The sequence below is a fragment of the Engystomops pustulosus genome, chromosome 5 (assembly GCF_040894005.1).
Source record: "Engystomops pustulosus chromosome 5, aEngPut4.maternal, whole genome shotgun sequence".
In the NCBI taxonomy this organism is placed as follows: domain Eukaryota; kingdom Metazoa; phylum Chordata; class Amphibia; order Anura; family Leptodactylidae; genus Engystomops; species Engystomops pustulosus.
In genome coordinates this window covers 109,341,021-109,353,565 of record NC_092415.1, presented here as the reverse complement: position 1 = coordinate 109,353,565, position 12,545 = coordinate 109,341,021, and the positions used below count along the sequence as shown (strand labels likewise).

Genomic DNA, 12,545 nt, shown 5'->3' with positions numbered 1-12,545 from the left:
TGCGCCGCATCTGTGCGCATTTCAGGAAGTCCAGCACAGATGCTGCCACTCTCAGGGCAGCGCAGCGCCGCCTCCAACTGCCCGCTCACCGACTGTTGTGCGACGTGCCCACGAGGTGGAATTCAACACTGACCATGTTATCCAGAGTTTACCAGCAGCGCCGAGCCATTGTAGACTGCCAGATGTCAACTTCCACCAGAACTGGTAGTCAGGTCAGTCAGCTTCCTCAAGTCTACAATGAGGAGTGGACGTGGATGTCTGATATCTGTCAGGTGCTGAGTAACTTTGAGGAGTCAACACAGATGGTCAGTGGCGATGCCGCCATCATCAGCCTCACCATCCCGCTGCTTGGCCTGTTGAAAAACTCTCTGATCAGCATGAAGTCGGAAGCTTTGCGCTCGTTACAAGAGACGGGGGAAGAAGATTCCCTTGTTGATAGCCAAAGCACCCTTGGGTCTGTTTCTCAGCGCATATCGGAGGAGGTGGAGGTGGAGGAGGATGAGGAGGAAGAGGAGGAGAATGTTGGCGAGACACAAGAGGGGACCATTGTTGAGTCCTTCACTGTTCAGCGTGTATGGGCAGAAGAAGAGGAGTTGGAGGAGTTGGAGGAGGAGGAAATGGACAGTCAGGCCAGTGAGGGGAGTGAATTCTTACGCGTTGGTACTCTGGCGCATATGGCAGATTTCATGCTAGGCTGCCTATCCCGTGACCCTCGCGTTCAAAGAATTTATTCCAGCACCGATTACTGGGTGTTCACTCTCCTGGACCCACGGTACAAGCAAAATCTTTCCACTCTCATCCCTGGAGAGGAAAGGAGTGTGAGAATGCATGAATACCAGCAGGCCCTGGTTCACAAGCTGAAACAGTATTTCCCTTCTGACAGCGCTAGCGGCAGAGTGCGTAGTTCTGCGGGACAAGTAGCGAGGGAGAGTAGGCGAGCAGGCAGCTTGTCCAGCACTGGCAAGGGTACGCTTTACAAGGCTTTTGCCAGCTTTATGTCACCCCAGCAAGACACTGTCACCTGTCCCCAGTCTCGGCAGAGTAGGGCTGATCTTTACAGAAAGATGGTGAGGGAGTACGTAGCTGACCATACCATCGTCCTAAATGATCACACAGCTCCCTACAACTACTGGGTTTCAAAGCTGGACATGTGGCACGAACTGGCGCTGTACGCCTTGGAGGTTCTTGCCTGCCCTGCCGCTAGCGTCTTGTCCGAGCGGGTTTTCAGTGCAGCTGGTGGCATCATCACCGATAAGCGTACACGCCTGTCGACTGACAGCGCTGACAGGCTGACGCTTATTAAGATGAATAAAGCATGGCTTTCTCATAATTTCCAATCTCCACCAGGTAAAGGAAGCTCAACCTGAATAATTTATCCACTCCTCCTCCTCCTCCTCATTTCCCTCCTTCTCCTCCTCTTTGTACAGTAAAGCAGAGGAAACTGGCTATTTTTTGACAGGGCCCACTGGCTCTAGCTATAGTACTTTATGCATTTAATTTTTCTGGAGGGCCACCTACCCGGTCCTCTGTTTTAAAAAATTTTTGGGAGTGCCACATACAGGCACTCAATCTATTCAATTTTTCTGGAGGGCCACCTACCCGGTCCTCTGTTTTAAACAATTTTTGGGAGTGCCACATACAGGCACTCAATCTATTCAATTTTTCTGGAGGGCCACCTACCCGCTCCTCTGGTTTGAAAACTTTTTTGGACTGCCACATACAGGCACTCAATCTATTTCATTTTACTGGAGGGCCACCTACCTGCTCCTCTGGTTTGAAAAGTTTTTTGGACTGCCACATACAGGCACTCAATCTATTCCATTTTACTGGAGGGCCACCTACCCGCTCCTCTGGTTTGAAAACTTTTTTGGACTGCCACATACAGGCACTATCCAAATTAAATTGTCTCCATAGCAGCCTCCACACGTTGTCTCCATTGCTACCTCCAAAAGTCGTCCTTATAGCTGCCTCCATACATCGTCCCCTTATCAAACGAGGTGTGTCAGGCAGAAATTTGGGTTGTTTTCATGGCTTCCACATCAAAGTTGTTAACTTTGTCGCCACCCTGCTGTGTTATCCACAAAATATACTGGCAAACTTTTATCATTTACCAATATTATTTCAGCGCTTCCTGCGCATCTGTTTACATTCCCCTCACCCGCCATATCCTAAACTTATAAGAACGCTACTACACTTGATCTTATACAAAAGGTTCTTAGAAGTGCTGTTTGGGGAGTAGCCTAGAGACAGGGGCTTGGATTGGCGAAAGCTCGCCTGGCAGCGGAGCGCCAGCTCCATGCCAAGATCCAACTAACATAGTTTTAACTGCAGCACCTTTAATCTACTACTAGTTCACTGCCTCCATACATGGTCCCCTTATCAAACGAGCTGTGTCAGGCAGAATTTTGGGTTGTTTTCATGGCTTCCATGTTAACTTTGTCGCCACCCTGCTGTGTAATCCACAAAATATACTGGCAAACTTTTATCATGTACCGATATTATTTGAGCGCTTCTTGCTCACCTCCTTTGGTTCCTCTCTGCCACCCATTGGTTTGAAGCCTGAGTCCATTTAGAGTATGTCGCCATGCCACTCTCTAGCCTGCCGCTGCTGCCGCTGCCTCTGCATGCCGTCCCCTATAGTGTCAGGGTCAATTATTGGATGATTTACATGCTATCTAGCTTCATTCTGTCACTCTGTCATGGCCATGCTGTTGCCCATAATTTTGGCATAATGGTGCGATTAAGCAGCCTCAGAGGCATCCATGCATGCTGCCCCTGCTGTTTCCTGTCCATTTCCGTGGTGTTTCCATCCTTTTCTGAGGTTCCCAGGTGTTTGGCCAAGCTTCCCTGTGCAGAGCCTTGGTCCCCTTGAAAAATGCTCGAGTCTCCCATTGACTTCAATGGGGCTCGTTATTCGAGACGAGCACTCGAGCATCGGGAAAAGTTCGTCTCGAATAACGAGTACCCGAGCATTTTAGTGCTCGCTCATCTCTAGTTATTATGTTTCTAGCAAGTACCGTATATACCCAAATATAAGACAAGTTTTTGTGCCTAGCCTTATTCTTCGGTTGGCTTATACTCTAGTAAATAGAGTTAATTATCTTCATTATCTTCAAAATGTTATATCAATTGAAAATAATTTAATTATTCCATAAGAATTTGTAACAGAGAAACAGCTCATGTTCTGCTAAATTGCTCAATTGCCATTGATTAACTGCTCATCAGAAAATGTGACCACTCCTATAAAAGTATAAGTTTTGGCAGTTTTCTGATTTGGAACAGTAAGACATCTATTAACACAAAGCCAAGGACAAAATATATCTTTTGGGCCATAAAAAAGCACACTGGGTCATACCACAGGGAAAACGTGCATCAGCAAATCCACAGCAAGTTGAAAAATCAAGGTGTTACAATGATGCAACTCTCCAGAGTGACTGGAAAATGATTACGTTTTTGCTGATAAAGTTGGTTTTACAAGCCATTTGTTTCTCACATTTCCAATTTAGCTTCATTGTTGTTAAATGACTTAGAATGAAATTTATTGTGTGTTGTTCGTCTGATGTTGTATTTACTGAATTATATGGCCCACTGTGGATCACAGGTATATGTATCATGTCCAGATATATAGAATTCAAAGAGGTAAATGTATCAATGTACAAAAGAAAAAGTGTTTTTGTGATGCACACTATCCCCTATAGGAGCTGCCAAACAGTCACAGATGGATCCCACATCTAGCAATTAGTAAAAATAAAACAGTCTGACCGGAGCTCCTTGTGTGTCCTTTTATATATCCTTTGATAAATCGACGATTTCACTCTTTTCCCAACTATGTTCCAAATTCTTCAGTACACTTCCACACAAACGGTATTTGGATGGGAATAGATCGCTTTATTAATATATAAAAATATTTAAAAAACTAACAAGATATTTTATTTTCCTCCTGGTAGAACATTCTTGTTAACAACAGATATTTTATTTTCCTCCTGGTAGAACATTCTTGTTAACAACAGATATTTTATTTTCCTCCTGGTAGAACATTCTTGTTAGCTTTTTATATATTAATATTGTATGTATACGAAATAGTTGCTAAATGGTCCGATGTATCTATTTTGTAATAGAATGGAAGACAGTAATTGTGCTATGTGTAAGGTATAAAAAGAGAGGTTACTAGCCAGCAATGCCCCGGAAGAAGCCGTAGTAGCGAAACCCTGGGTCGGGCGAACTAGCGAGTCTGGCGTCCACATGGTGGATTTTATATGCGCATGATTTTTTTCTATTTTGTGAGTATGTTTTAATAAAATAAATTCCATATATTTGAACATACTACCCTATCTGCTGCTTAATCTCTTCTATAGTAGCTGTACACTATTTGGCTACAGGATGCAAGAAAACGCAGCTTAAAACTGTCTGAATAGCGATCTATTCCCATCCAAATACCGTTTGTGTGGAAGTGTACTGAAGAATTTGGAACATAGTTGGGAAAAGAGTGAAATTGTCGATTTATCAAAGGATATATAAAAGGACACACAAAGAGCTCCGGTCAGACTGTTTTATTTTTACTAATTGCTAAATGTATCAATGTGTTGCTGGGTATGTATTGTATGTTGATAACCCTGCTGTAGTGTAACAATGTTGAGTCCTACTTTTTACCTCCAGGCCATGTATCACAAGGCATTAGGCAGTTTTCTGATGTATCAACATAAAAAAATAATTTAATAATAAAATGTGTACACATTTTTGATGTAGAGGTAGTTATTCATGCACAGATGAAGACCCAATAAGCTTAGTTCACACCTGGGTTCTACAGGTTTCATTATGAACTTTTATAATTTGTAGCTGAAAAAAATAGGGTATCAACCGGCCTTTATTTTTCAGCAGTAAATAATGAACATGTAATGATGATAATCTTGTGTACATTATTGTGAATCCATTGCGCTCTTCTAAAACAGCAAGTGTAACAGAGAAATCTGATGCGGTTGTGAACTAGGCCCTATTCACTACAATAGGGCATTTTCCTCTTTATGAGAAAGAAAAGCTCACTTTTTGATGAACATAGAACATAGAAAATGTTGCAGCCAGATAATATTTTATAATCTGTAGTAAAATACGGAAAAGTCTTCATACACAATTGTATTTATTATGACACCACATACATTAATGACTTTTTCCGGGCACATGTATCATAAGCCTGTCCTGGGCAGATGTAGATACATCTTAACAGTTTTTCCTTATTGATGTGTGGCGTTTTGTCTTTAGTGAATAAGAGACTTTTTAAAACAAAAATCGCAAAAAGTCTCAATCAGTTCTAAGTTAATATCTACACCTGGTCAGGGACAGCCATAGATTTGCACCAAAATTTTCACATCTGGATTCAAGTGAAAACTCAGGGAACACTGCAGAAAACTAGACAATGGGGAACTTTGAAGGGAGACTTTGAAGGTGCAAAAAAAAAAGACACAATTGAACACAAGCACCATGAAAAGTCTCAAAAATTAAAGAAAAAGGCAAGGCAAAAGTTTGATACATGTGCCCCTAAGACTTCTAAAATTCCTAAAAATACACATGTGCAAAATAACATGTCACCAAAAACAGTTGTAAAATAGGCTACACGTGGCCTCTTGGTACAGTCATGTTCTAAAACACTAAATAAAAATGCTTGTGAAAGAGCTCTTAAAATAGTATATATACACATGTCATGTCTTCATTTGGAATTTAGCATGGAATATTTTCTGGATTGTGGCCTTTGCTTTGGTTTTGTAAAGATGTTGCTCGCCAAACACTGAATTAAACAGCTTATTATGTCCGCCTTTAGCAGGAAATTAACTCCAGATCTGAATTACCAATCAGCAGCCAAATTACATACAGCATAAGCAGCCTATACATTTATATAGTCTTAGTGTTGTGCATTATGCATTTACGCACTATTATCCCACAAAAGTAAGAAGCTCAGCAACAATCTCGGACCTATATCAGTGAGCTTTAACAAAATTGAAACAAACCAAGGTAGGGAAGAAAATAATAAAATATATAATGCTGCGTTGTAACCTGTCCTTGTCCCTACATAGTGTGATACCATGTGGCCTGTTGGACGAAGGCTGCAAACCAGCCGAAACGCGCGTCGGGGCTGTTGTCATTCCAGGCAACGATCATTTCAACATGGGTAAGCTACACTTCATCTACTTTTAATGACTATTGTTTGGGATTTATCTGTAATTGTTTTATGCTTCTCATCAATACCAGACTGATAGATATGGCCACTGGTGCCCTTATCAAATACCCAACTTTTTCATTATGATCTGTTGTCTGGTGTACAACTTTGTCTTGTGTCCCCTCCGGGGCAGAATCATTTTTTAACCAGTGTTTGTTATTTGATCAAAATAAAGTATTTATATCTTTGGACATTACTAGTTTCTTCTTGTTTTAAATTGTGCTACAATGTTGGACTTTTTGCTTCCTATATCAGTGAGCTGTTTTTGGACACCACTAGACAACAATTGCAAAGGAGCACATTTAAAGGGACAGCTGTAATGCAATTTTACCCGACTAAACTAGAACCATCAAACAGCATATGAAATCCTTTCTAGAATTCACTCATTCATGTTAAATAAAACAAAATCACCTCCATATGAAGAACCTGAGATGAATCATACAATCAATCATTAAACTACAGAATCCAGATCCCACCCTTTTCTTCAACTGCCTGTATTTTTGGTTCTGTAGCTCAAAGATCTTTAATCCTGATGTAATTTAATTGTTGTTGGGGGTGACATGTACCATTGTGGCTACTGGGGCATTGTTATGTGGGTAACTGTAGGTGGGCACTCTTATGTGGGTAGCTCTGTGAGGGAACTGTAATGTTATATAACAGGGCCCCCATAACGGCGCCTTGCAGAGCTACCAACATAAGAGTACCCTCATACAGCTACATGCATAACTTATATATGTAGCTTTATGAGGGCACTGTTATTGGGGCACTTTTATGTGAGTAGCTGTGTGAAGGTACTGTTATAGGGGCATTGTTATGTATGTAGTTGTATGAGCGCACTGTTATGGGAGCAATGCTTTATGGGTTGCTGTATGAGGGCAATGTTTTAAGGGCATTTCTATGTGGGTAGCTGTTTTAGGGCATTGTTATGGCAGCACTGTTATGTGGGTAGCTGTATGAGGGCACTTTAATGGGCACACTCATGTTTCTAGCTGTATGAGGGCACTGTTATGGGGACGCTGTTATATATGTAGCTGTATGAGGGCACTGTTATGTATATAGCTGTATGAGGGCACTTTTATGGGGACACTGTTATATATGCAGCTGTATGAGGGAACTTATGTTGGTAGCTCTGTGAGGGCACTGTTATGTATGTAGTTGTATGAGGACAATGTTATGAGGTCACTTATGTATATAGCTAGGAGGGCAGCATGGGCGGGAGCAGTGTTATGTATATATCTCTGTGAGGGCACTGTTAAGTGGGTAGTGTAAAGAGGGCACTATTGTGGGGGCACTGTGCTGCTCTCTTCACCTTGGGTGACCTACATTTATGTAAGGCAGATAAGCTCTCATCTGTTGCACCAAAACAGTACTAAATGCTGTGCACTGACTTTCAGAGTTTAAGATACTTCATTGGGATTTATTTATTATTAGAATCAATTAGCAAGACCTTCTATTTTCATCTATAACTTACCTTGGAAGAAGCTTTTCACACGTAAGTAACTAACACTAAGCCGAAGTATGGAAAGTTTATCCAGCTTTGTAATAATCTCTGGTGGGAACGGCAGCAGGCTTGCCAATCGATCTAATTCTGCATTTAGTCGATCTCTGTGTCTTTTTGAAGGATTAGATTTTTCACTCCCTGATGAAGGTCTCCTATGATAGAAAAGCATAGACAATGCATGAGTTTTCATTTTAACCTTATGGCCGTAATATTTTTTTTTTTAATTTGCTCCGAAACCCTTGTGCAACTTGAGCTTGTGCTCTAGACTTTCACTGGCTTCTATTTCCATGTCATAAAGAAGGACTCTGCTAGCTACTTCCCGTCAACCATATTAGTTTATGTAGAACAAGTTTTTCTATTCACCAATATGATCAAACTTGTTCACATCTCTAATACCTGGACACCATAGTCTTTAACTTCATGACTGAACAGAATCTATTTACTATATGTAGCTTAAAGAAGACCTGTCAGGTCCCAAATTGACCTTTTTGAAGTTTTTCAATTGATTGATTTAAAAATAAAAAAAAGGTATTATAATAATAATAATCTTTATTTATATAGCGCCATCATATTACGTAGTGCTTTACAAATCATAGGAAACAAATACAAATATAATGTAACATGACAGAGCACAACATTTGTATGGAACAACAGGAGTCAGGTCCCTGCTCGCCAGAGCTTACGGTTTATGAGGATGATGGGGTAACACGAGGTAAAAGAATATTTAATGGTCAAGCCATTCTTCTTAGGGAATAGAACAAAATATAATAAATGGAATTGCTGTCGCTTGAACCAATCAGCCGTCATCTTATATACCAGGTCCAGGGTGAATGGGACTGCAGAGAAGTCTGGTGCCTGTTGGTTGCTGGATAACAGATGGGAGGAAGACACAGGACGGGTTAGTAGAAGAATTAAAACTTCATGCAGTTAATGAGTGTTATAGGCTTGCCTAAAGAAATGGGTTTTAAGAGCACGTTTGAAACTTTGGAGGTTAGGTATTAGTCTGATAGTCCGGGGCAGAGCATTCCATAGAATTGGTGCAGCTCTAGAGAAGTCTTGGAGACGCGAGTGGGAGGTCCGCACTAGGGTAGAGGTTAATCTAAGGTCACTGGCGGATCTAAGAGTTGGGCGATAAACTGAGATAAGAGAGGAGAGGTAGGGAGGTGCAGCATTATACAGAGCTTTATGGATGAGGGTTATTATTTTAAACTGTATTCGAAAGGAGACTGGCAGCCAGTGCAGTGACTGGCATGAACTGGAGGCATCCGTGTAGCGTTTAGTCTGAAAGACGAGCCTGGCTGCTGCATTAAGAATCGATTGGAGAGGAGAGAGTTTGGTGAGTGGAAGACCGGTTAGTAGGGAGTTACAGTAGTCTAGTCGAGAGTGAATAAGTGCAACAATTAGCATTTTACAGGTTTCAAATGTGAGAAACGGTCGGATTCTGGAGATGTTTCTGAGATGCATCCGGCAAGAGCGAGCAAGAGATTGAATGTGTGGCTCAAAGGAGAGGTCGGAATCCAACACAACCCCAAGACAGCGGGTCTGCTGCTTTGGGGTTATGGTGACCCCACAGACTGATATGGAGAGGTTAGGATAGGCTCTGTTAGTGGATGGTGGAAAGACAAGAAGTTCGGTCTTCGAAAGATTAAGTTTCAAGAAGAGAGAGGACATGATGTTAGAGAAAGCAGAGAGACAGTCACTAGTGTTCTGGATTAAGGCAGGAGTGATGTTACGTGCTGAGGTACACAGCTGGGTATCATCAGCATAAAGATGATATTGAAAACCAAATCTGCTGATGGTTTGTCCAATGGGTGCAGTATAGAGGGAGAAGAGGAGAGGACCTAGGACTGAGCCCTGAGGAACCCCGACAGAGCGGAACAGAAGAAGAGATAGATCCAGAAAAGGAGACACTGAAAGTGCGGTCAGAGAGATAGGAGGAAAACCAAGAGAGTGCAGAGCCTTTTAGGCCAATGGAGCAAAGCATCCTGAGGAGGAGCTGGTGGTCCACAGTATCGAACGCTGCGGAGAGATCCAGAAGAATGAGGAGAGAAGAGTCACCTTTGGATTTAGCAGTTAGGAGATCATTGGAGACTTTAGTAAGAGCAGTTTCAGTAGAATGCATAGGGCGGAAACCAGATTGCAGGGGGTCAAGCAGGGAGTTAGCTGAGAGAAAACGGGAAAGTCGAGAATAGACCAGGCGTTCCAGGAGTTTGGAGATGAAAGGGAGGTTAGAGACTGGTCGGTAGTTAGCAGCACTGGATGGGTCCAGGGAAGGTTTCTTTAGTAAAGGGGTAACAATAGCATGCTTTAAAGAAGAGGGAAAGACACCAGAAGAGAGAGAGAGGTTGAAGATTTTAGTGAGGTGAGAATTGACTGCTGGGGAGAGAGACTGTACCAGATGTGAGGGGATGGGGTCACTGATGCAGGTAGTGGGGCGAGCAGAGAGAAGAAGCCTGGACACTTCTTCCTCTGTGACTGGCTCAAAGGAAGAGAGTGAACAGGGTAAGGTATCAGTGAAAAGTGGATTTATGGAGTTAGTGGACTGAGAAATTACTTCCTGGCGAATGCAGTCGATTTTATCTTTAAAGTAGGTGGCCATATCTTCAGCCCCAAGGTCTGTGACCGGTGGCTGCACCTTTGGTGTTAGTAAGGAGTGAAGAGTATTGAAAAGCCTTTTGGGGTTGTTAGAAAGAGAAGATATTAGATTAGTAAAATAGACCTGTTTAGCAAGATGGAGAGCAGAGTTATAGGATTTAAGCATAAATTTAAAATGAAGAAAGTCAGAGGAAGTGCCCGATTTTCTCCACAGACGTTCGGCACTCGTATTAAAGAGGTATTCTCGTCTGGGCATTCACATTCTGTTCCATTAATCTGCCATATATAAACATTTCTTCAATTAGATGTTATTAAAAAAAATGTTCCTGTGTGAAGATAATTTCTCATAAGTGTAGTCATATGGTCCCTTAGAAACAAGATAAGGACCTGTGGCTGGTTTAATGTCCAGCCTGTAAAAATGTGAGGTTGGACTTCCTTTTTTGCTTAAATGCTGTTACTACTATCACAAACAATCCATACCAGCATTTGGACAGTAGACCAAGACCATGGCTAGAATTTTCCAGCAGCCCTTGATGTTGAACACAAAGTTTACAAGGTACAGTTTGCTATATGAGTATATTATCGTCATGTTACTTGAATTGGCTTAACTGCAATACCAGACAGTCACAATCATTTGTATGTTAATGAAAAAGTAGCACTTTTATTTGTTTGACAACTCAGGCAAGTCAGACTCCAATGATTATTAGCAATAGCAAGACTCTATTGTTTAGCAAATGACCTAAGGGTGCAGTCACACATTGCAGTTAAAACTGCATCGCTATCAGCTTTGAGGTGGTTTTAGGTGCAGTTTTGGCAATTTAACGGGTGACAGACATGAACTGTACAGGTGAATAACAGTTGTGGAGCAGGGTTCCCCGTCAAAATCAAATTCACTCATTCATTTAATATTTTTCACCTGTTAAATTGACAAAACTGCACCTAAAACCACCTCAAAACTGATTGTGATGCAGTTTTAACTGCAACGTGTGACCGCACCCTAAGACATTACTGCCTGAGGGCTCAACTCACTCTTGGACACCACTGATACCATCTATTGGACATTTGTAGGATAAATATAGTTGTTTGAGTTAAACATACAAGCAGACAAATGGGATTGTATGGTTTGTCATTAAACTGCACTTTAACAACACGCTTGACATACTTCAATGTGCAATACCCTTTTCAACAGTGTTTCCTAATGAATGATAGCATTGTGTTTGTGAGCTGACAGAAAACAGACATTAAAAAAATGAAAAGGACACTTGACAGAATAAGAACTTTGACCTTTACAGATGACAGAATCAGTTATTAACTTTTTAGGAGTAAAAGTAATCACCCAGACCAGATTGTTAGATTTTTAGTAAATGTTACATTTGAGAAACAAGGTACAGGCAGTCCTCTACCTAAGGACACCTGATTTACAGATGACTCCTAGTTAAAGAGGGACCCCTCTGTCCACTGTGACATTTGGTGAAGCTTTCTGGATACTTTACTTAAGGACCCGGCTGCAATGATCAGCTGTAAGGTGTCTGTAATAAGTCTTTATTGATAATCCCTGGTCCCATTGCAGCTTAAATTTTGAAAATCCAATTGTCACTGGGGCAAAAAAAAATTTGTCTGGAGCTACAATTATAAAATATACACTTTCGACTTACATACAAATTCAACTTAAGAACAAACCGATGGACCCCACCTTTTACGTAACCCGGGGACCTTTTGTAATTACCGTATATACTCGAGTATAAGCCAACCTGAGTATAAGCCGAGACCCCTAATTTTACCACCAAAACCTGGGAAAACCTATTGACTCGAGTATAAGCCGAGGGTGGGAAATTGATTGATTGGTCACAGACCCCCCCCCCAGTATATAGCCAGCCAGCCCCCTATAGTATACAGCCTGCCCCAGGTAGTATACAGCCACCCCAGCCTGCCCCCAGTACTATACAGCCATCCCAGCCTGCCCCCAGTAGTATACAGCCAACCCAGCCTGCCCCCAGTAGTATACAGCCATCCCAGCCTGCCCCCAGTAGTATACAGCCTGCCCCCAGTAGTATACAGCTTGCCCCCAGTAGTATACAGCTTGCCCCCAGTAGTATACAGCACTGCCCAGCTTGCCCCCAGTAGTATACAGCACTGCCCAGCCTGCCCCCAGTAGTATACAGCACTGCCCAGCCTGCCCCCAGTAGTATACAGCACTGCCCAGCCTGCCCCCAGTAGTATACAGCACTGCCCAGCCTGCCC

General features: G+C 42.1%; 1 protein-coding gene across 1 annotated transcript in view; it reads right to left on the bottom strand.

Annotated features, from left to right (window-relative positions):
- Positions 1 to 12,545, bottom strand: part of AHRR (aryl hydrocarbon receptor repressor) — a 317,910-nt gene that overhangs the window by 292,515 nt on the left and 12,850 nt on the right. Inside the window, exon 3 of the mRNA XM_072152898.1 lies at positions 7,680 to 7,861. Within this exon, the coding sequence (XP_072008999.1) occupies positions 7,680 to 7,861 (182 nt within the window). The remainder of the gene's footprint in view (positions 1 to 7,679; positions 7,862 to 12,545) is intronic.